The following is a 25,166-nucleotide window of genomic DNA, read 5'->3' as shown; positions in this document are numbered from 1 at the left end:
AAAACTTGCCCCTTTTGTCATGATATGTTGAGGATGTGACCATGCTTAATAAATGTTGGAAAAATTTATTTTAGTTTCTAAGATGAAAAATATAAGGGAAAAATCCTTCACAGAAATATAGACTTTCAGAGCTGACCAGGGCATTGGAGAGAATCTGGTTACACTCTGGACTTGACAGATGAGAAAATGAAGGTTGACAGAGGTTAACTGACTTTTCTAAGGTCCCCGTGTAGACAACACGCCTGATCAGGATTCCAGCAATTCTAGGCTTACTGCCCCCCACTGGAAACTCAAAGAAGACAAAGACTGTACCTACCAAACATCCAAAGTAACCCACCTTCAATCAAAATGTTCAGTAATTAATCAACTCGGTTCCAAAAAAATGTAGTCAGCTAGTTGACTGAATTTAAAGTTTAAATACTTCAAAATGCTTAGTGGGATGGTTCATACCTTTAAATATATGAAATAAAATTTCCTGAGCAGTCAGTAGACTGTGGTGTGGTTTTGCAAGAAAGCAGTGGGTAGCAATTTCAATACACTTAATTATTTATATGAGTAAAACGTCCTTGAATGTTGGTAAGCTACGATGATAGATAAACCAAAAGACAGGTCATTCAGAGTCAGTACTAACTCGTGGAATGACCCCAAAAGGCCATTTCACTGCATATTTTCAATTCAGTGTGAGTAATTCTGATTGCCCTGGGAAATCACAATTAAAAGTAATACAACTGGGCTTCCCTGGTGGCGCAGTGGTTGAGAGTCCACCTGCCGATGCAGGGGACGCGGGTTCGTGCCCCGGTCCGGGAAGATCGCACGTGCTGTGGAGCAGCTAGGCCCGTGAGCCGTGGCCGCTGAGCCTGCACGTCCGGAGCCTGTGCTCCGCAACGGGAGAGGCCATAACGGTGAGAGGCCCGCATACCGCAAAAAAAAAAAAAAAAAAAAAAAAAAAAAAAGTAATACAACTAACTAAACATGTATTCTTTTTAAAGCAATACCTTCTTTGAAGTAAAGTCAATATCCAACCAAGTGTGGAAATTCCAGCGTTATCAGCTGATTATGACATTTCACGACCGGCCAGTCTTGCCTCCACCAATGATCATTTTAAGCCACGTCTATATAATCATTATGCGTCTCAGCCGCCACTGCAGGAAGAAAAGAGAAGGGGACCAAGACGAACAGGATCGTGGATTGAGTATGTGCAGGACTCTTTCATTTCTATCTTGGGCTAATCTAGAAAGACTATTCTAATTGGATACCTGCATGGAAATCTCCTTAAACTACTTAAATGTGTGAAAACACAGCACTCTATCCAAATGCTATTCTTTGCAGAATGCTTCTCATTTTATGCTGATTTTATTCTAGTTTTGTTCATTTATTAGTAATTCATATCACTGAAAGTCCACTCATGAAGAGATGAGAAATTGAGACAGTTCTTGAAAATAACTTTTCTCTATAAAGCCAATGTTCTTTTCAAAATGTTTTTATACATATAAATTTATTTATTTATTTACTTTTGGCTGCGTTGGGTTCTTGTTGCTGCGCAAGGGCTTTCTCTAGTTGCGGCGGGTGGTGGTACTCTTCTTTGTGGCACGTGGGCTTCTCATTGCGGTGGCTTCTCTTGTTGCGGAGCACGGGCTCTAGAGCACAGGCTCGGTAGTTGTGGCGCACGGGCTTAGTTGCTCCGCGGCATGTGGGACCTTCCCAGACTAGGGCTCGAACCCGTGTCCCCTGCGTTGGCAGCCAGATTATTAACCACTGCACCACCAGCAACGTCCTCAAAATGTTTTTAGTGTGTTGCATCTAAAGAGAATGGGAAAATACTCCTGTCCACTTGACTCTATCCATAAAATACATGCAAAACCTTTTCCAGAAAATCATACTTGGTTTCGCTTTCCAAATAGCTGTAATTTGGATTTTTGTGTTAAAAAGTGAGCCGTTTAGCTCCACCAGAAATATCAATATGATCGCCGCATATTACAAGGAGTCTTCGTGTGATATAACCAGTGGCAGGAGCAGGGCGCTGCCTGCAAGGGATGGGGAAGGGAGCTTGGTTAAAAGCGGGCTGTGAAATTCGAAAGGGTGCATCTACCTGGCTGGTTTCTCACGTGGCAACCGCTTCTGCCTTTGCACAGAGCTGTTTCTCAGCGACGAGGAGCTGAAGAGGCTGCACGAGTTTGAAGAGCAGTGTGTCCGGGAGCATTTCCAGGAGAAGGAGGACGAGCAGCAGTCGTCCAGCGAGGAGCGCATTCGTGTCACCTGTGAGAGGTGCGCCTGGGGCGTGGCCACCGCGGGGCGCGGGGTGCAGGGCCAAAGGGTGCGGCTCCTCCGTCCTGTCTAAGGGGAATGCCAAGTCCATTTACACATTCACTCCCAGTTCTCCTGTTGACTCAACGTTGGCTTTTGAACGTGTTCCCCACCCCCCAAAGTAGTGTGAAAGTTCCAAACGATGGTTATATATTGTATATAGAATTGAATGATGACATATATCACAAATATTCCAGGCCAAAACCAAACCAAAACAAACAAAACCCTGATGGTTCTTGCCCGCCCCCAAAGTGGGCGCTTTTACAATACAATACATGGAGAGAACTGTCAGGTGCAGGGCTGTGTAACTGCTGGGGACGTTTCTCCACGCCCTTGACATATGTTGTTGCCTTGGCCAAGTGTGGTCAGCCCCGGCTTGACCTCCTGATCCTGACTTGTGCTCTCCTTGCACCTTCCCAACACCTTTCCAACCTCACGGAGCAGAGGTACAGGAGGGGCAGAGGCGTCTGTCTTGGGTACCCAGCAAGATCAGCAGCATCAAGATGTCAGTGCTTACTACGTGGGGAATGGATGGCTTGCCTGTATGGGGCAGTGAGTAAATGAGCAGAGGAGGGCAGGTCAGAGAGGAACAGAAAGGGTGATGTGTTCCATACTTTATAGCATTGCTTTTCCTGAGGCTGCAAACTGCAGAGCAACCAGCAAAGGTAGACGGGAATGATCAACCTGCACTAGAGACATTTTCTGAATCATAATTTTTGAGAACGTTGGTCACTTCATAAAAGCAACTGAAGCTTGTTAAAGAGCATGAGAATTGATAAAACGTTGTTCCAAAGAGTTTAATCAACAATGCATGTGGAAGGATGAGCGTGGCGAGGGAGACATGCCTAAGGGGATTCCAGAGCATCATTCTATCCTGGAGTCTTCAGCATTAAAGTTTTCTGATACCGTGTATATCGTCTGATACACGTGTGTATATCGAGAAACATAAAAACATGGTAGGACTTCAAGAGAATATTTCAGCACATACTTCCCAATCAGGGGCCCCAGCAATTACAGTAGAATTCACGATACACCGTGAAATCTTCGTGGTGGGTGTTCAGGCCAGTGCCTCCACCTCAGCCCACAGGAGGGATGATGCCCCCGGCAGCTGCAGAGCTCTACCCCGCCCGCCCTCCTAGACCTAGTCAACTTACAATCCTACCAGCCAAACTCAAAGGTTATCTGCACCAACCTTCAGCCTTAATAAGGTATATTTTCAATAAAACTTTGGAACAGTTCTTTGCTATTTTACTGGTAATTACTAACCTTTCAAGATATAATCATGATTTCATTACGAGAAAGATAAAGTGCCCCCATCTTGATAACCTAACTTCCACTTTCTAGGTAGACATTAACTTGAATGGAATCACAGGCGTAATTTACCATGGGTGGAAATGGTATTCTCTTTCACCCTGCCTCCTCCCCTCCTCCCTTCCCAGAGCAGTGTTTGGATTTTTACCCTTTTTGGACCAAGGCTCCAGGGATGTGGTTGTCAGGTTGCTACCAAATTGCATTTTCCCCTTGGGGCTCCGAGCACACGTAGGAGGAATGAAAGTGCGCGCGGGGCGGTAAAAGCAGGCTACTTCCCGTTTGCCTTGGCTGAGCTCCCCGGGGGGTGACGGGAGCACATTCCTGCCCCTCCGGTTCCCTTTGTTGACTCTTTCTTGGCTGAATCATAGGTGAACGCCAGAGACAGAAAGAGGAGGTCCGGAAAAGGGAGCTTTCCTTCACCCTTAACCAGGACCTCTGGGGAGCAAGAGATGGTGGGAGAATGGGAAGAATTAGTTATTTCTACCTAACTGTTGGCACCAGTGATGACTTTTTTTTCTTTTCTTTTATTGAAGTATAGTTGATTTACAGTGTTGTGTTAGTTTCAGGTGTACAGCAAAGTGATTCAGTTATACATATACATATATCCACTCTTTTTCAGATTCTTTTCCCATATAGGTTATCACAGAATATTGAGTAGAGTTCCCTGTCCTATAAAGTAGGTCCTTGTAGGTTATCTGTTTTATATACAGTAATGTGTATATGTTAATCCCAAATTCCTAATTTATCTACTTTTTCTGTAGTCGCTTTTTTTTAAAATTGAAGTATAGTTGATCTACAATGTTTCGGGTGTACAGCGAATTGGTTCTGTTATAGTGGTTCCATCATACATATATATACATACATATATATATATAAATTCTTTTTCAGATTCTTTTTCCTCATAGGTTATTACAAGATGTCAAATATAGTTCCCTGTGTTATACAGTAGGTGCTTGTCACTTATCTATTCTCTACATAATAATGTATATCTGTTAATCCCAAATACTTAATTTATCCCTCCCACCAGTGATTACTTTTAAAATCAAATTTTTGAGTACTCAGATGTCTCTACCACTTCTTTAATCTTCCTTATAGATTTGCTTGCTTTCATTTTCTGTGTCACCATTTGCCGTTTGACGATTTTCCTGTTCTTCTCTCAGTGGGACAGGCCCCAGCACCATGCGGACGGCAGGGTCTGGTTAGGGGTTAGCGTCTGTGATCAACACCGTTGGTGTTTTTCCCTTCCTGACCTCCCTGTGGTCCGGGCACCTTGCAAAACCTGGGCCAGTGATTTGCAAACGTGTTCACACCGGAAGTTTACATACGTGTCGTGCTCCTCCATGCAGGGTGCTTTGAGGGCTTAGGTTCAGGAACCATATTCATGGCTTTCCCCTATTGCTTGGAAAGGTATATATAAAATTCTACCAAACCATTTAATAGAATTTCAACATTTTGTAAATTCCAACATTCAGTCCCTCAAGAAGAGATGTACCATGTGACTCAGTTTTTAGCTAACACAGCGCTGGTTGCAGCCGGGCATTTAACCCAAAGCCCCAGCCACCGGCCCACTTAGCTGTCTCAAGGCACCGCCCTCAGGCTTTTCCTCCCAAAACGATCCCCCGGGGCTCCATGAATAGCACCACTGCCATCTCATTCAGCAAGACAGTCACTGGCAAAGCATTTGGAGTCCTCCCTCTTCTGCACTAACAATCCCCAAGTCGGATAACTTCCCCTCACGTATAAATCATGGTCCACCCACATCTTTCCTTCTCTACCCTCAGCACCTGAGTACAAGCCAGCATCATTTTTCACTTGGGTTCTTGCAGCTGTCCCCTCAGAAATCAGTCCTCAGAATTCAGTCCTGGTCTTTCAGTCCATTTTACACCAGAGAGACTCTAACCAGCCCCCACAGCCCCCATCACCAGCTCGCCTGAAAAGCCCCCTCAGTGGCTCCCACTGCTCCTGGGCCCATGAGGCCCTGCCATCCGTCCAGCCGCACCCTGGACTGTCCGCCCCTCATGCTCAGTCCTCCAGTCTTGCTGGCCCTCTTCCACCCCCTCAAATCCACTGCTTTCTTCCTGCCGCAGGGACTTTGCACATCCTCTTCCCTCCACCTGCTCATCTTTTGGAACTCTGCCCAAATGCCAATTCCTTCTGGCAAACTTCCCTGACTGCTTCACACCTTAGTAGACGAGGTCAGGGCTCTTGGAGTCTAAGCCCCACGAAGGCAGGGACCAGCTACAAATTCCACTCACCACGGTGTTCCCAGAGCCTGCACATGGCCACGTTAGCAGGAGCTCGATTTTTTGGAATGAATGAATGACTCCAAAGTTTGTCTCTTGATTTGAATGCAACTTTCTGTCCTGTCCTCCACGAGTAGTTCCCTCCTGGAATATCAAATAGGAAACCAACAATGCTCCCTCTGGATTCAAAACTTTGGTTTTACTCTTAGGGATGAGGAATAACCTCAGTATGCAAATGATTCTGGTCCCTGTAAAAGGAAGAATCCTTCAGATCAGTAAGATCAAAACAAGAGTTGGTGTTGGTACATGTTGTCTCTTTACCCAAAGGCATAATATCAAATAAGCAAGAGGGCTGGTGCGGGGACAACATTTACAAATAACTTCCCAGCACGACCAAGGTAGAACTGGTCAACCTAAACATTCTATTCTCGTCTCACCAGTTTAATAACTGGTAACAAGTATCCCTATCAATTGGAGCTTGAAGCCCACCTCTGTGTCTCTCGCAAACCCACTGTCGAACACACCTTTCTTTTTGTGCTTTGGCATCCCCGTCACTGGTCCACAGGTTCCAGAGCAATTGAGTTGGAAAGAATCCTTTCTGACAAAACTTTGTTAGATATTCAGCTTCCTTTTCTCGAACAATGAGAATTATGTAATCCAGTGTGTTTACCTTTTTTCATGGCTTCAAGGAAGCTTAGCACCAAACTTAATATTTAATTATAACAAGTGTATTATTGTAAGGTTTGGGAAAGTGTGGTGTATATTGCTCTCCTTATCTCCTCTACTCTTTCATATATTTTATAACATTTACATAAATTTATTTTCTATGTCTGATATTTCAAAGTATGCAGGATATGACTCATAAATCACACATTTTAAATGCAGTTGGTCCTATACTTAAGGAGCTATAGGTCGTAGAGTAGCCAAACCTATAATAGCAGGCTCTGATTCCCCCAAAACCCTCTGGGTTAAGTGGTTTCTTGTCATATTTGTGAATCTGGGTTAAGGTCTTGGGTTTCCTGTCGGCTTGATGGGAAATCATCAGTTGATCTTGAGATCTTCTTTGGCGTCCTCTTTCCAAGTGACCAGGAAGAGAAGATTATGGTAAGAAAGACCCTGACAAGAAAGACAAGGAGAGAAACAAGACAGTAATTAGAAAAAGACCTGAAAGAAAGATCAGTCTTAGAAAGGAGGTGGTGATTCCTCTGATGGAGAGAAAGCCATCCAAAGACACACACGTAGGGATGGAGAAGGCTGGGGAAGAGCTCACCTGAATGCCTTAATCTTATAAATTAATAAGAGTCAAGGGTGCTTGGATGATGGGGGAGGGGTGGGATGAAGTGGTGGAGTTTTGACATGCCTAGTAAATGACAATCTTGTCCCTTACCTGACTCTGAAAGACAATTCAGAGAAAGACGCAGACATCAGACAGAGGTTAAAATCTCAGCTTTATTAGTAATAAATGTTGTGCTAGAGGGTGTGGTCCAGTTCTTGCCAAATGCACACCCCAGACGTAGATGTCCCCACCCAGTCACAGGCAGCACCAGCAGCCTGCAGGCCTCCCTTCTTCCCTGCTAAGCTTACCGTTCGACCTAGACAAAGTGAGAATCCACACATCCTGCAGGCAGCTGGCTCCCAAAGAGAGAGAGAGAAGTATACTCATGTCCTGGTCCCCAAACTCCAGCCAGAAAATTAATTCTCTCAAGAGTAAATGAGGGGCTTCCCTGGTGGCGCAGTGGTTAAGAATCCGCCGGCCAATGCAGGGGACACAGGTTCGAGCTGTGGTCTGGGAAAATCCCACATGCTGCGGAGCAGCTAAGCCCATGAGCCACAACTACTGAGCCCGCATGCCACAACTACTGAAGCCCGCACGCCTAGAGCCCGTGCTCCCCGACAAGAGAAGCCACCGCAATGAGAAGCCCATGCACCGCAATAAACGGTAGCCCCCACTCACCGCAACTAGAGAAAGCCCGCGCGCAGCAACAAAGACCCAACACAACCAAAAATAAATTTATTTTTTTAAAAAAAGAGTAAATGAAAGGCTGAATCACCCAATTGACCAAATGAAACCCAAATGAAAAAAAAAATGAAAGCAATATAAGAGACCTATGGGATAATATAAAACGTGCCAATCTATATATAATAGGGATCCTGGAAGGAGAAGAAAGAGAAAAGGGGATTGAAAATGTATTTGAAGAAATTTTGGGCTCTCACATGTATTAATGTTGATTTTTGTCAGGGATTGCATTCTGTGTTCTAGTGAACAGGCCCTTCCTTCTACACAAAGCAAGTGTGTGACTCTGAGTACACTAATTATTGTCATTTGTTAAATGGATCTGATTGAGCTGTAGCCAGATTGACTGATGCATCTTTACTGAAGTGCATGTGACAACACAAAGAATAAAAAAAGAATACTCTGCCTGGTAAGAGTGTTGTGTGCCTGAGGCCTTGGGCCAAGCAGTATCAGTTTGGTCAAATAGTTTATGCTAACAATATGATTCACGGTGAATGCCTGCTTTTTCCTGGGGATCTGGAGTCCGAACAGCTGAGATAAGTCATGCTGGCACTGCATGTCTACATGACTGATCCCCAGTAAAAACCCTGGACACCACGGCTCAGGTGAGCCCCGCTAGTTCCCTGGCTGCACACCTTGTCACAAATCATTGCTCAGAGAATTAAGCACATCCACGCAACTCCCCTGGGAAAGAAGTTTTGGAAGCTTGCTCCTGGTTTCTCCTGGAAATCATGCCCCACACATCTTTCCCTTTTCTCTCTTTTAATTTCTATCCTTTTACTTCAATAAACCACAGCCACAAGTGTAATAAAAATTAAAAAATTATGGCTGAAAACTTCCAAAACCTAAAGAAGGAAACAGATATCCAGATACAGAAAGCAAGCACAGAAGGTCCCTAACAAGATAAACCCAAACAGACCTGCACCAAGACATATTATAATAAAAATGGCAAAAGTTAAAGATAAAGAGAGGATTCTAAAGGCAGAAAGAGAAAAACAAAGAGTTAATTACAAGGGAAACCCCATAAGGCTATCAGCTTATTTCTCTGCAGAAACGTTGCAGGCCAGAAGGGAGTGGCAAGATGTATTCAAAGTCCTGAAAGGGAAAATTCTGCAACCTAGGAATACTCTACCCAGCAAGATTATCAATTAGAATAGAAGGAGAGAGAAAGAATTTCTCTGACAAGCAAAAACTAAAAGAATACAGCAATATCAAACCTGTCCTACAGGAAATATTGAAAGGTCTTCTCTAAATAGAAAAGAAGTAAGAATCTATGCGAAAGAGAAAATCACAATTAGAAAGTAAACCACTTAAGTGAGCCAGTACACAGATTAAATGAAACGCTGGAGAGAGGCCAGGAGTTTTACAGTCATGGAAAATTCCGACACGTAAGAAGAAGCAGTAAGAATGGTGGAAAGGAACCCGCCCAGCAACATTACAGACTTGAAGCCAATAGGGAGGATTTGAGTTCACCTTGAGGGAAAATGCAGTAGGAAAGTTGCTAGCCAAGAGATTGCCTGGTGGGAATAATAGCAACCCAGCTGTGACTTTGTATTGAGCCAAGTCAGTGTGGCTCCGTGACTCTCATAGGTGACAGTGATATACTATAGCCCAAGGGCAAGGATGCAGAAAATGAGTGATGCATGAGGCACAGCAACAGGGAGGTTGATGGGACCTTGCGGGTACCATGGTGATGTCAGGGTTTGCAAATGGCAGCATAAACATATTACATCGCCTCCAGCCACCATTTATTCCTGCCCAGCCCTGGAGTCCTAGTCGTGATAGATGAAGGCGTAGGGATTGTCACTACTATGTTGGAAGTAAGGGAGAGACAACCCAGGATATATCAATAAAAGCTTCACTGAGTGCCTGACCCGAGTCTGGCCAGAGTAGAGAACGTAGTCAGAAAAGGCTAATGATTTAGATGATCTGAATTCTAGAAACCAAGGAGGTCTGAGGTGTGGCAATGTTGGTGTGTATAAATGATGCAGCATAGAGGTAGAATCCCAGAGAGCTTAATAGTCTTTCAGCAACTACTCAGACTTTTGCTTACTAAAAAGAATGAGGACAGAAGATTTAAGACTTGAGTCTTGTCCTTTGTTTAGTCTTTCACATATAAAAACTCCGTAAGTAAAGCACAACCAGGTTCTACCCTGGCTGTTCTCTCTACAATTACTAAACTTAAAAGGCAGCCCCATATGAAGAAGCAGATGGAAATTAAAATAGCTGAATGTAGAATTTGGACAGGATGAGACAACTTTATGATCTATAGACCTGAAATTAAATGACAGGGTAGCAGTAGTCTTAAAACTCAATATAGGCGACCATGGGATCTTGAAACATGGATTTCGTCAAGTATGAACTGGACCTTGTTGCTCCACTAACATTATGTTTTTGTGTTAACTTTTGACTCTATCATTAAGGAAATGTTCCCATGTAATTTATGAGATGCCTGGCAGGTAAAGGGTGATCGTTGCACATGAAAAGATGACTGTACATAAAACAGGTTTTAATAACTGGCTTACTACAGAGCTCCCAACATCTATGTTCTGTTCTTAGGAAAGACACACAGGACTCTTACCTTGAGAACGTGAATTTGGACACTATATTTAATAGATCAGAGTCTATGAAAGTCCAATATAGTTATTCCCTACATAGGCATATATTCTCTTGGAAGTCACTACAGAAGTTCCACAAATTTATAGATTGTCGTGCCTATTATTTGAATTGAATGGAAAACATTATTCGCAGTGCCTTAACAAAAATGCATTTTAGTTAAACTCCTTTCAGGTTTAGTGGTATAAGATTCAAAATCAAAACCCCTAGGTACTAGATATACTGAGATACGGATAAAAAATATTTGAAGATTTGTAACCACCCCTACTCATATGGTCATGTCATTCTATACCTGTTCAGCACCTAATGTTCAGGGAGTACTTTCACTGAAAAGGTTTTGAAACTAAACTGAAACTGAAATCACAGCCCACAGAAAGCCTCCATAAAAGATAAAAAATGATAAACTGGATTTCATCAAAATAAAAATCTTTCGCTCTACAAAAGACACTGCTAGAACAATGGAAAACAAGGTACAGACTGGGAGAAAACATATGCAAATCATACATTTGCTGTAGGACTTGGGTACAGAATATCTAAAGAACTCTCAAAACAATAGTAAGGGGGAAGTGACCCAATGAAAAATGGGCCAAAGATTAGAAGAGACACACCGGGGAAAACATAAGTTTGGCAAATAAGTATATGAATCTATGTTCAACATTATTAGTTATTAGTAAAATGCAAGTTAAAACTACGATGAGATACTTCTACACACATATTACAGTAGCTAAAAGTTTTAAATATCAGTAATACCAAGTGCCAAAAATGACACTGAGTACCTGCTGGTACACATATACTGCTCATGGGAATATAAATTCTGAAAAATGGTCTGGTAGTTTCTTTTTTTTATTGAAGTCTAATTGATTTACAATGTTGTGTTAATTTCTGCTGTACAGCAAAGAGACTCAGATATATATATATATATATATATATATATATATATATATACATTCTTTTTTAATATTCTTTTCCATTATGGTTTATCTCAGGATATTGAATATAGTTCCCTGCACTATACAGTAAGACCTTGGTGCTTATCCATTCTATATGTAATGTTATAGTTTGCATCTGCTAATCCCAAACTCCCAATCCATCCGTTCCCCACACCCCCCGCTTTGGCAACTACAAGTCTGTTTTCTATGCCTGTGAGTCTGTTTCTGCTTCAAAGATAGGTTCATTTGTGTCATATTTTAGATTCCACATATAAGTGATATCGTGTGCTATTTGTCTTTCTCTGTCAGATGTACTTCGCTTAGTATCAAAATCTCTAGGTCCATCCATGTTGCTGCAAGTGGCATGATTTCATTCTTTTTATGGCTGAGTAATACTCCACTGTATATATATACATCTTCTTTATCCACTCATCTGTCGATGGACACTTAGGCTGCTTCCATGTCTTGGCTATTGTGAATAATACTGCTGTGAACACTGGGGTGCCTGTATTTTTTTGAATTATATTTTTCTCCAGATACATGCTTAGGAGTGGGATGCTGGGTCATATGGTAGTTCTACTTTTAGTTTTATGAGGACCCTCCATGCTGTTCTCCATAGTGACTGCACCAGTTCACATTCCCACCAGCAGTGCAGGAGGCTCCCTTTCCTCCACACCCTCTCCAGCATTGATTTGGCAGTTTCTTAGAAAGTTAAACACACACTCATCATATGAACCGCTCCTAGGTATTTATCCCAGAGAAATGAAAACTTATTGGTTCAGCCACTCTGGGAGTCAGTATGGAGTTTCCTCAAAAAATTAAAGATACAGCTACCCTACAATCTAGCAATCCCGCTTCTGGGTATTTATCCAAAGGAAATGAAAACAGGTTACCAAAGAGACATATGCACCCCATGTTTATGGCAGCATTATTCACAAGAGCCAAGATATAGAAACAACCTAAGTGTTCGTCCATATCATGTAATACTACTCAGCAATGAAAAGGAACAAACAACACATGCAACAATTTGCGTGAATGTCAAAGACATTATGCAGAAAGAAGCCAGTCTCAAAAAGTTACCTACTGTATGATTCTCTTTATTTGACATTCTCAGAAATATAAAACTATAGGGATGAAGAGCTGATCAGTGGTTGCTAGGATTAAGGGGAGGGGAGGGTGTGACAACAAAGATTTAGCACAAGGGAGTTTTGAGGGGTGGTAGAATTACTCTGGATCCTGATCATGACATTGGTTATAGAAATTTATACATGTTAATATCCATAGAACTGTACACCAAAATAAAAAATAGTCAATTTACTGTATGACAGTTTTAAAAAGAAAACATGATGTTAGAAATATGACGTATTAGAAATATGTCGTTTAGACGAAATCAACTTTATTTAATGGGAAAGCCAAACAAATCGCTTTGGACCTAGAACAGGTTTTTGTTCTGTGCTGAAAAATTATTTCATTCTGTGCCTAAAGGAAAGCAGAATTAAGATGTCACAAGTTAGGGACTTCCCTGGTGGCACAGTGGTTAAGTATCCACCTGCCAATGCAGGGGACAGGGGTTTGAGCCCTGGTCTGGGAAGATCCCACAAGCCGTGCAGCAACTAAGGCCATGTGCCACAACTACTGAGCCTGTGCTCTAGAGCCCGCGAGCCACAGCTACTGAAGCCCGTGAGCCACAACTACTGAAGCCTACGTGCCTAGAGCCCGTGCTCCGCAACAAGAGAAGCCACTGCAATGAGAAGCCCGCACACCACAATGAAGAGTAGCCCCCACCCACCGCAACTACAGAAAGCCCATGAGCAGCAGCGATGACCCAATGCAGCCAAAAATAAAAAATAAATTAAAAAAAAAAGATGTCGCAAGTTTGGAAAGCTCATATCTCACTATGAGCTCTGTCGTAAATGATAAATTTCTCTTATATGTTTTCCTGCCATTCAGTGTGTCAAAAGATTTGGGACTCTTGTCAAATTGTTTCCTACAGAGCCTCTCTTTCCCCATCTGAGATGGAAATCTCTCCTTGGATTTCCATCTACGGATGTCATGTCAAGGTTTGTGAAACATGTCTAAGTCATTGTGGGAAGTCACAGAACAAGGCTGACATGGGAGATAGTTCCTCATGCATCCTTTTTGTTAAGCATTCCAGATCGAAGTGAACTTCACCTCAGTTTTTTTTTTCTTTCTTCTTTCACACATACTCTAGAAACTCAATACGACTTCCCTTGATTTGGCGTAGCTGTCTAAAATGTGCTGTCTCCACCTGGTTGCTGTTTACGACGAGCTTGAAATAGCATCTGACAATTTTTCTTAACCTAAACCACATCGTGAAGCTTTGTTTCTTCCACAGCTTCAAACTAAGGGGGTGGCAGTAGGGATGGGACATTTACAGGACACCTAAAGAGGGGTCCTACACGGAGCTTGAAAACCTATTCAACGTGGGGGGGAGGGAGGTTAGGGATGTATAAAGGAGACAGAATCAGATGAGTTTGAGGTTTCCTTTTTCTGGGTGAGTGGCCAGCAATGCTGTTATCTGGATTTGGTCACACAGGGAAAAAAACAGGCAGAGAATTATAAAAGATTTGAGAGGAAAGATACGTATCTATATTTTACCAGCTTATTTATTTTTAAAAGTTTGCACAGCTGCTTTAATCTCTAAATGTTGTGTTTGTTAAAGGATTTCAAGTCTGTTCCAGAGGCAATGCGGTTTTTAACACAAAAGGAATGAATCCTTGGGGCAGTAGATTTGAAGTGAGCAAGGAGACATGACATTTAACAGAGAAAACCAAGTTGGACTTGAAGTCATGGAAAATTAAGAGTGCAAAGTTCTTCTGATGGTCCCTGAAATACAGGACAGGGAACACTTAGAACCTGTTGTCGGGTTCCCTATGGTAGGGAAGCTTTTTTTTTTTTTTTAATTTATTGAAGTATAGTTAATTTACAAACTAACACAATGTTGTGTTGGTTTCAGGTGTATAGCAAAGCGATTCAGTTATGCATACACATATATATGTTTTCCCTTATAGCTTATTATGGAATATTGAGTAGAGTTCCCTGTGCTCTACAGCAGGTCCATGTTGATTATCTATTTTAAATACAGTGGTGTGCATCTGTTAATCCCAGTAGGGAAGCTTTTAAAGAAGGAAGTCACGTCTCCTCATACATGGTGAATTTGGCGAAGTTGGTCCTCCTGGTGGCAAACTTCCAGGAAGCCAGACCCTTCCTGATCAGATGATGTGATTTCCTAAGGGACATAAAAATAGTCCTCTCCCCATGAAAAGGGTTAAGAATGGAAGCCAAGGACCCTCCCATACAATGGAGCGCAGCTGTCAACGTGGCCAACAGAAGTAGAACATGTGCAAAAGCAGTTCTGGGAGAATGTAGGACAAGGTAGCTGCAGAAGCAGCAGAGTGGGGAGAGCACAGGAGATGCAGTCGGGCGGAGGGCGGAAACGGTGCAAGAAGAGCAGCAGGTAATCAGGAAGTAGAGGAGAGGAAAGCAAGCGCAGGTGAGGGATTTTAGAAGGATATGCAGAGAGGGTAGCAAAGCCATATTAGACACAGACTCGAAGCAAACTGGGTGACCTTAAAGTCTGCCTATACATTTCCACAGAAAGATAAAAGGTGGGCAAGAAGCAACAGATAACAAAAGTACAAAGTGTTTGCCTTCACCCACGGATGAGCTTGTGAACAGACCACCACACTGCCGGGTGCAGAGGGTCCAGAGGCTCTCAGTGGGAGCCAGGATCCCCTCTGCCTGGCTACTCCAGGACAAATTCAACTTTTAGAAGGTAGTCCCATGTCCTGGGCATAACTTGCTGCCTTTTAGAGTTAAGTTTCATAAGCCGATGGAAAGAATTCATACTGTATGTATTCCTGAAATATAAAATATAGTCTACACCAGCAGGCTTTGCTTCAGGCAACACTATGGTCTCATAGGCTACTGCCTGATCTTCTAGGAGTTAAAAAAATCTAACAGCAGATATTTATAATCTGTCATGATCTTTCTTTCTTACAACCCCATAAGGGAATACCAATTATTAAATATAGCAAACAATTTAAAGTTACTGGTATTCTTCAGATGATTTAATGACCTCTTGTCCCTGAAGTAAACCATCTGATAATCTGAACTTAATTTTTTGTTTTTAAAATTTATTTCATTGAAGTATAGTTTACAATGTTGTGTTAATTTCTTCTTACAGCAAATTGATTCAGTTATACATATATATATATTCTTTTCCATTATGGTTTATCCAGGATATTGGATGTAGTTCCCTGTGCTATACAGTAGGACCTTGTTGTTTATCCATCCTATATATAACAGTTTGCATCTGCTAATCCCAAACTCGCAATCCATCCCTCCCCCACCCTCCCTCCCCTTTGGCAACCACAAGTCTGTTCCCCATGTCTGTAGGTCTGCTTCTCTTTCATAGATAAGTTCATTTGTGTCATAATTAGATTCCACATATAAGTGGTATCATATGGTATTCGTCTTTCTCAGTCTGATTTACTTAACTTAGTTATGATATTCTGTAGATCCATCCATGTTGCTGTAAATGCCCTTATTTCATTATTTTCATGGCTGAGTAATATTCCGTTGTGTGTATATATATATATATATATATATATATATATATATACACACACACCACATCTTCTTTATCCATTCCTCTCTTGATGGACATTTAGGTTGCTTCCATGTCTTGGCTATTGTGAATAATACTGCTGTGAACATAGGGGTCTTTTCAAATTACAGTTTTCTCTGGATATATGCCCAGGAGTGGGATTGCTGGGTCATATGGTAGTTCTATAGTTTTTTAAAGAACCTCCATACTGTTCTCCATAGTGGCTGCACCAATTTACATTCCCACCAAGAGTGTAGGAGGGTTCCCTTTTCTCCACACCCTCTCCAGCATTTGTTGTTCATAGATTTTTTGATGATAGGCATTCTGACTGGCATGAGATGCTATCTCATTATAGTTTTTATTTCTCTAAGAATTAGCGATGAATCTGAATTTAATTATTAACAATTCATTTTCCGAATTCCCTGAACTTCAAATAAGGATGTTATTGTATTTATTTTGTCATGATAACCATTCATTGCTGACAGCTATACTCAAAACTCAGAAACCTAACTGCTAGTGTCTTCCTTTATCATCAGAGGCAATGTGATGTACCAGATGAGAGACCAGAGCTGGTGCCCCTGCTGGTGCCACACTCTTTGCCAGCTGTGCGTCCGTAGGCAAATTACTTACCCCCTCCGTGACTTGATTTCCTCATCTGTAAAATGGGGATGGTGATAATAGTGCCTTCTTTATAGGTCTGTTGTGAGGGTTAAACAAGCCTAGAATAGGACCTCGGAGAGTACGTATTAATGAATACATAAGGCATTTAGAGCAATGAACAGTAAATAGCACCATATGCGTTAACCATATTTCTATTACTTTCTGATGCTCCTCACTGTAATTTTCAGTAGTTATATTAGGAGAGTGTGAAGTTTAAAAATATGCCCCAATCAGCCCATGATTCCCAAAAGCCTGCAAAATCATACAGCAACAATAACATTATATTTTTGGTTTTAATCCTTAGTTCATCTCAGTGTAATAAACCTATCCCTTTGTATCCGCCAGAGTTGAAAATATGTCCATGAGGTTGGAAGAAATCAACGAAAGAGAAAACTTTATGAAAACTTCCCTGCAGACTGTTGACCTTCGCCTTTCCCAACTGGAAGAACTATCTAGCAGAATGGTGAATGCGCTGGAAAACCTCGCAGGAATCGACAAGTCCGACCTGATACAGACCCGGTCCCGGGCTTCTTCTGAATGTGATGCAACATACCTTCTAAGGCAAAGCAGCATCAACAGTGCCGATGGCTACAGCATGTACAGGTATCTTTTCAACGGGGAGGAGTTGTATGAGGATACTTCCCGCTGCATGCCACCAGGGACAGGGTTCAGGAAAAAAGTTGGTTCCTTCCGTGTGAAGGAAGAGAAGGACCAAAGAACGCACCTGGTCCCAGAGCGTCAGGGCAGCCTTCGCCTGCCACCCAGCACAAGCACACCAGCATCCCCAGATGGCGATCGACTTGCATCAGACAACGTGAAGAGCACCTCAGGGCCGAAATTAGGTCCAGATGTTGGGATTTCAGCTGAAGATGATGAAAGGCAGGCAGACTCTAAGAGAGGAGAAACGAGCTCCCCAGGTTTCAGTCAAACAGATGTTATGCACGGACAGAACAATTTGGATTTTCAAAGCACTCAGCTAACAGTGGAAACAACGAAGATAGAAGGCACCATTTCTTATCCCCTGGAAGGAACAAAAGTGACCCGTTATTACCCTGATGAGACGTTCAGTGCTTGTAGAGCAATGAAGTCCAGAAGCTTTGTATATTCCCAGGGAAGAAAGCTGGTCGGCGGGGTTAACAAGTGGAGTGCAGTTGGGGACCAAACATGCCCCTCCACGGTTGAGCAATGGACCACAGAGTGGAGATATCAAGTTCAAAAGATTATGCGTTCTCAGAGCACGGATATCCCTTCCTTTGGGTCTGAAACGGCAGTGCAGGCTGAGCATCAAGGGCATTTCACAGACACCAAAGATGAAAACTGTGTTTCTGAAACAGGCCCTCAGATCTCCCGTTTGTCACTAGCTGTTACTGACAGAACTGACAAGGAAAGCTTACTGTCTGTGAAAACACACCAAACTTTGGGATTCCCATCTTTAAGGTCAAAAAGTTTACACGGCCATCCTAGGAATGCTAAAGCCATTCAGGGCACCTTAGACAGATCTAGACATGCCAGCAGTGTAAGTAACTTAGCAGTTGTGTCCAGAATTACAACGGAAGACCTGAAAGTTAAGCGAGAGAAAAATTCCTCAGAAACTGAATGCTGAGTTTTGTTTCTTTGATTTTTTCAGTCAGAACAACTGATGAGTCCCATCTTGGTCATCTAAACATCATCCATTTCTGAAATCATTTTCATTAAAAACGTTTGACAATTTGGACTTATTTAAAATTTAGAGTTTCATTTTAGTGCATTACAATTTAAAATGTAATGCACTAAACTTAATGTTTTGTTAGCACATGTTAGTAAACTTAGCTTTTTTAGTTGGAGTAGGATCAATGAAAGTGATAGCGCTCCAGTCACGATAAATTCCTTCATCAGTATACAGGATCCTACGATCTCTTTATTTCTGGGGGCAACCGAATAGCCAAAGAAATGCCTTTGGGTGACACCAGTAGGTTACTTAAGGGAGTAAGCAACTATGTAAGAAAGGGAAACGAAAGACAAAGCAAACATGAAAAAAAAAAGGAGGGGTGGGGGAAAAGAACAATAGAACTATGAGGTGCAAGAAGTGAGAATTGGAAAGGGGAAGTAAACATCATATGTTCTTTATGGGTTTCTGTTTATTTTATGTTTTAATGCTTTATGTTTTAAAATTACACGATGGAAAAAAAAGGCCACGATTGTATCAAAGGTCATACTGTAATAGGGTAGGGTGACCAAGAGTTTTGTTAATGTGTAAAAATAAAGTATCCCACATGAATTTTCCTGTTGTCATCTAGTCCTTGATGGCAAACACAAATTAATTGTACTTCTGTCTACACAATGGTTGGTGTAAAGCTGTGGCTAAAACCTAAAGGATACATATGTGTTCAAGGTGGGAATTCTCAAGAGCTACAAAGACGATTCATGGCTAAAAACACGAGGTGTGCTTCAACTTGTAAGTTCAAAGATACAGCATCGCTATAAACTGGCAAGGGGCAGGGGGAGGAGAGAGAGAGAGAGAGAGATTAATTCACTGCAGTTATGCCAAAGGTACTAATCAGAGACCACAGGAGACTTGAGAGTTTAATAGCCAGATGAGAATCCCTGAACTGAGCTGGATTTGAGACTATTTAATCAATCCTGCTACCTGTGTTATTTGACCCAAGGATAAACCCATTCCATTTGACCTCATTCCTAAATCTCTGCTTTGGGTGCCAAGAAAACTTGCAGCCCTTTGCCACAACCTAAAAAAAGTTTTCTCAGAACAAGCTGGAGAACCTCTGACAGCTCAAGAGAGCAGGTCTGAAGAAGGCAAAGCTTTTGTTTGGAATTCTCCACCTGTCCGCTCATTACACAGGCCCCTTTTGTAGGTCACTCCCACCTTGCCTCAGGTGTGGGGCCTGAGTTTATTCCCAGAAGTCTCACTGAGTCTCCTGTAGAAGTGTTGGTTGAAAGGGATGTGTTTTTTTTTCTTAAGGTATTTATCTTACAGACCCAGAATGTGTACATTCTAATGGTGGAATTTCAGAACCTATGGCAGGGACTTTCCTTGCACACCCTGAATCATACAATATAGCTATTTATGTGCTCTACCAACTCTGTTTGACTCAAATATTAAGGGCCTATTATGCAGGGCACTAAGCCAGACTGCCTGTTATTATATTGCTATTATTCCAATATCATTCCAATGTTGCTAAATATGGAAAACTGAATATTAAGAACTAATATCCAATCTGATCAAATCTAGCAGTATCTAATACATTAAAATAGAAACACTGCACATGTTCAAAGCACTTAGCATAGACTGTTGGTGGGAATATAAAATGGCGCAGCCACTATGGAGAACAATATGGAGATTCCTTCCTGGGCATATATCCAGAGAAAACCATAATTTGAAAAGATACATGCACCCCAGTGTTCATAACAGCACTATTTACAATAGCTAAGACATGGACGTAACCTAAATGTCCATCGATAGACGAATGGATAAAGAAGATGTGGTATAGTTATACAATCGAATATTAGCCATAAAAAAGAATGAAATAATGCCATTTTCAGCAACATGGATAGACCTAGAGATTATCATACTAAGTGAAGTAAGTTAGACAGGCAAAGACAAATACCATATGATATCACTTATATGTAGAATCTAAAAAAAATGATACAAATGAACTTATTTACAAAACAGAAATAGACTCACAGACATTGAAAACAAACTTATGGAAGCCAAAGGGGCTGGAGGGATAAATTTGGGATTAAGAGATACACACTATTATATATAAAATAGATAAACAAGGACTTACTGTATAGCACAGGGGACTATACTTAATATCTTGTAATAACCTATAATGGAAAAGAATCTGAAAAAAATAGATGTATATGTGTATAACCGAATCACTTTGCTGTTCATCTGAAACATTGTAAGCCAACTATACTTCAACAGAAAAATAAAAATTATTAAAAAATCATTTCGCATAGAACTGTCTTAGTAAATTAGAATTATATTTCTGTTCTATGTAAAACCTAATAAGAAACATAATGAGGGCTTTTATTCTTATATCCCATAAACTCTGTCACACTCATAAATGAGTTATGATGTGATATTTGATATAAAGTTTAAAAACTCATTTTTAAATTTCTATCAAGGGGAATTAAGAATTGAACTATCAAAAGACCTCATTATAAGTGACTCTCTCCTTTGAGACTGTATGATTGCCTACTTTCTGCACATACAACTGCATCACCACGAGGCTTCTACAGGTTTCCATAATTTAGGTTTCAAAATTTAAAAATTAAACTGTTAATGTTGTCATATAGTTATTCCATATCAAAAATACATTTTACTGGATATAAATTGGAAATAAAGAGAAATGAAATTATTGTCTTACTATCTCCTACATAAAAAAGCAATTTTAAAGATAATTTTTATTATAAAAGATACAGAAAATCACACAAAACAAATATATGTCTTAATTATTGTCAGATGGACATCCTTTATAACCACTACCCGTTTTCATAGAATTTGCCAGCCACCCCAGAAGTTCCAAAAGTTCCTGTGTCAACCACCTTCCTCCCCACAAAAATAACCACCCTCCTTTTATAGTAACCACTTCCTTGCTGTAAAACAATGACTCCAAAACTGGGTGACTTGAAACACCTATTTTATTATGCTCATGGATCCTGTGTGTCAGGAATTCAGACAAGGCATAGCAGGAATGTCCCTGATTTGTAGTGTCTGCTGATTTCCAGGGTGTAACTATTCCTACCCTGGCCAACATCAAGCTACTCGTGTGATGTCACTGAATGTGGATTTGGGGAAAAATGCTAACAACTTGCTGCTGTGAGCCAGTACAAACTGGCTACAGCACATCAGTCAGTGTCTCTGCTCCACAGTGTTTGAGCTGGGAAGACTCAGTGTCTGGAGGCTGGAATCATCCAGAAGCACCTTCCCTCACAGGTCTGGGAGTTGATCCTGGCTGTCAGCAGGGATCTAAATCTCAGCTAGAGTCCATCCACCAGAGCACCTGTGCATCGCCTTTCCGTGTGCCCTGGGCTTCCTCACAGTATGGCAGCCTCATAGGAATCAGTTCAGGGTTCCAAAAGTGAATGTCTCAGTGAGCAAGACAGAAATATTGTTTTTTATGACCTCGCTTCCACTGCATTCTCTTGGTCACAGGTGAGTCAGTAAGGCCAGCCCAGACTCAAGGAAGTGGGTCATATTTGGGAGGCGTGTTGAAAATTTTGCAGACATGCTTTAAAATCCCCACACTTGCATTTCATTACAGCTTTATCACCTGAATGTTCCTTAGCACTAGAGTTAAGCATCCCTCTTTTTTGTTTTTTAATTTGCTGATACCCCTTCTATCCGTTTCTCCTTCTTATAGTTCATCTGTTGAAGAACGTGGGTCATTTGACTTGCAAAGTTTCCCACAGCCTAAATTTTACTGGTTGAACAGTCATATGCAGTTAGCTGTGTTCCACTCTGCCTGCAAGTTGGCAGGAGCATTCAGAGGCTTGTTCAGGCTTAGGTTCGATCCTGATGGCAAGGCTACTTGGGTGTTGTTGCTTCTTTCATCAGGAGGCACATCTATGTCTACTTGCCTCTCTTTTTGTGATGTCAGTAGCTGTTCATACTCAATATCTGGATCCCTTCATTCATAGGAGGTTGAAAATTTTAATACTCGAATCCTATTATTTCTTTTTCTTTTATTATTTAGAATACTTTATAAAGAGATGATTCCTTTCACCTACTATTTGATTACGCAGTGGTATAGTTCATACTGTACAGCAGGGATAATGATTGACTTTTCCCATTCATTTGCCAGTTTTCAAGATAATGAATTGGCTTTTATCATCTTCCAAAGGTGACTGATAGATTTTTAAATATATGTGTATATATATATATATATATATATATATACACCATTATGATCGCATGAATTGAAACGTGATATGTTTCAATCCATTGCAATTATTATCCTTTTACATTTTCTTTCCTTGAGTACCTTAAATATGTTACTCCATTTTCTTTTTTTTTTTTTTTTTTTTTCTGCCCACACTGCACAGCCTGTGGGATCTTAGCTCCCCAACTAGGGATTGAACCCAGGCCCCTGGCAGTGAGAGCGCCGAGCCCTTACCACTGGACCGCCAGGGAATTCCCGTTACTCCATTTTCTTCTGACATAAAGGATTGTTTCCAAAAGGTCTGATGATAATCTAATGTTTTTTCACCTAGAAGTCATTTGTTCTTTTTGTCTAGATACCCAAAGAAATTTTCATTATTTTTTCTTTAAATTCCAATAGTTTTACAAGAATATGTCTTAGTGTTGGTCATTCTGGATTGACGTTCTCACCTGCAGTGTGTTCTCTCAATGCATAGTTTCAAAGCTCTTTTTTATTTTAATTTCAAGGAAGTTCTCTTGAATATAGTTTGCAGTATCTCTTCTGTCTCCTTATCTCCTCTCCTGCTTTTTCCACAAAGGCTCTTATTGTTTCTTCAAGGGCTGGATCTCCTTCGCTTATCCTCAATATTTGCCACTTTCTCACTAATCTTTTTAAATCTCTATTGATTTTTGAAAATTTTTTCTCCTTTTTATCTTCTGCTTCTCTTAAGGCATAACAAATTGTGTTTATTCACCCTTGGGTTTCTTTTGGTTTAGTCTTCATTTCTGAAATAATTCTTTCTCTTATTTCTAATTCTTTTCTGAATTTGTTCATTTAATTCCAAATATTCCTAATTCTGATTTACATAATTCATTCATGTCTCCTATCATTTTCTTTGTGTCTTTTAGCTCTTTGAAATGCTGGGCGTTGGTTCTGATCTGCATTGAGGGCATGTTTTTCTGATGTGCTTTTACTGTCTACAGGAGTGCTATTCGGTTCTTCTCTTTTTCATTACAATAGTTTTCTATAGGATTTGACTTCTATACTTTCCCTTGGTTATTTTTATGTGAAATTGGTTTTCTCAAACTTTTTGAAGGAGGCAGTTGTCAGGATAGTTTTTCTAACTTTGCAGAGAACCTTTTATTTTTTGGCTGCACCACGCGGCATGCAGGATCTTAGTACCCCAACCAGGGATCGAACCTGTGCCCCCTACATTGGGAGCTTGGAGTCTTAACCACTGGACCAGCAGGGAAGTCTCAAGAGAACCTTTTTTATTTTTACAGTCTAGCATTAAAATTTTGTAAAGTCAGCTTACTTTCAGAGATTTCCTGATCCTCCATCTTTACCTGGACCCTCTCTTTCCTTTGTCTCTCCTTGGCTCAATTTTGCTCCCATGCCAAGCAGTTTGTCTTCAGTGTGGGTCCCTTTCCTTGAAGGAAGCCATGGTAGGTCAGTTTCAAGAGTTCCTACAGCAATATTTTTCCACCCCTCAGACCTCACCAGGAGCCCTTGCACTCTCAAACACCACTTTCTACTTCACCTGCTCTTCTCAACTTGACTGGGTGGGCCAGTAAATACCTTCTGGCTATTTGGGGATTCTTCAGATGCCTCATTGATTCCCTTTACTGATATAACAAAGGTCTTGTAAGTACTATGGTTTGCTCCTACTTGCCTATATTTTGGAAATTATAGGGATACCATTCCATTTAGATTTGTGGTTAATGTTGTCCATGGGCCTCTGGTTTTGCTTTATAGTTCCTTTCTCTATTTTCATGGGGAGACTGCATAATTATGCTGCTGTTGTCATCTTCCCAGAATTCCCCCTCAAGAAACAGATTTTTTTAATGACTTAATAGTCATCTTCCAGGACCATATACTCAGGCAATGGTATAGTTTTGTAGACATGATACTTAACCACTGTACACTACCTTTCCCACTGCTACCACCATCACCTTCTTTTATCTGGACTCTTCTGATAGCCCCCAACTAGTCTTTTTACTGAAAGGAGGGTCTGGCTGCTCATTGCTCTAAAGCTAATAAGGGGGAAAGTTTGCTTGATTTCAGAGGCCAGCAACCAGGGGTTGGGGGAGAGGGCAGACTCCTGTTCAAAGGCCGACCACCCCCCCCCCCCCGTGGGGGTGAGAGCTATAAAAGCCGAAGGAGGGGACTACATGTAGAAACAGCACAGGCAGCTCTGACAGTTGTCTTGAAATTGGTTATGGGGTGGTCTGATCAGCGTCATCTTGATGGCTTTCAGTACAGTTAATCTTTAGTTCCAGGGTTGGTTTGTTCCCATTTCTCTGAGGGCAGCTCTCAGAATTGTGGCAGCTTATGTCATGGCTACAGCCTGGTCATCATGTAGTTAACTTCTTCCACCTGGTGTGGGTTTCAGTAGCTATAAGACAGCTCACAGGATATGGCTCAGAATATTATCCATAGCCCTTGAGGAGGAACTAAAGGTCCTTGACTTTGCTTAATGACTAAACTATTACTATTTTGTCCTGTTTGATTGTTTTCCTTTGCTTCTGCATTTTCTCACTTCTCTGATAGAATTTATTCTTTGACTGAAGTTTTCCTGCAGACAAAAGGTGGGCTGAA

The 25,166-nt window shown here is 41.3% G+C and overlaps 1 protein-coding gene across 1 annotated transcript in view; it reads left to right on the top strand.

The window, feature by feature from the left end:
* The window catches only part of TRPM1 (transient receptor potential cation channel subfamily M member 1), a 116,942-nt gene extending 98,632 nt beyond the window's left edge, over positions 1–18,310 (top strand). Inside the window, exons 27-29 of the mRNA XM_032621675.1 lie at positions 990–1,192; positions 2,133–2,265; positions 17,053–18,310. Of these exons, the coding sequence (XP_032477566.1) occupies positions 990–1,192; positions 2,133–2,265; positions 17,053–18,310 (1,594 nt within the window). The remainder of the gene's footprint in view (positions 1–989; positions 1,193–2,132; positions 2,266–17,052) is intronic.
* The last annotated feature ends 6,856 nt before the right edge of the window (positions 18,311–25,166 follow it).

The sequence above is a fragment of the Phocoena sinus genome, chromosome 2 (assembly GCF_008692025.1).
Source record: "Phocoena sinus isolate mPhoSin1 chromosome 2, mPhoSin1.pri, whole genome shotgun sequence".
NCBI classification, from domain to species: domain Eukaryota; kingdom Metazoa; phylum Chordata; class Mammalia; order Artiodactyla; family Phocoenidae; genus Phocoena; species Phocoena sinus.
This window is presented reverse-complemented; position numbering and strand designations above follow the sequence as displayed.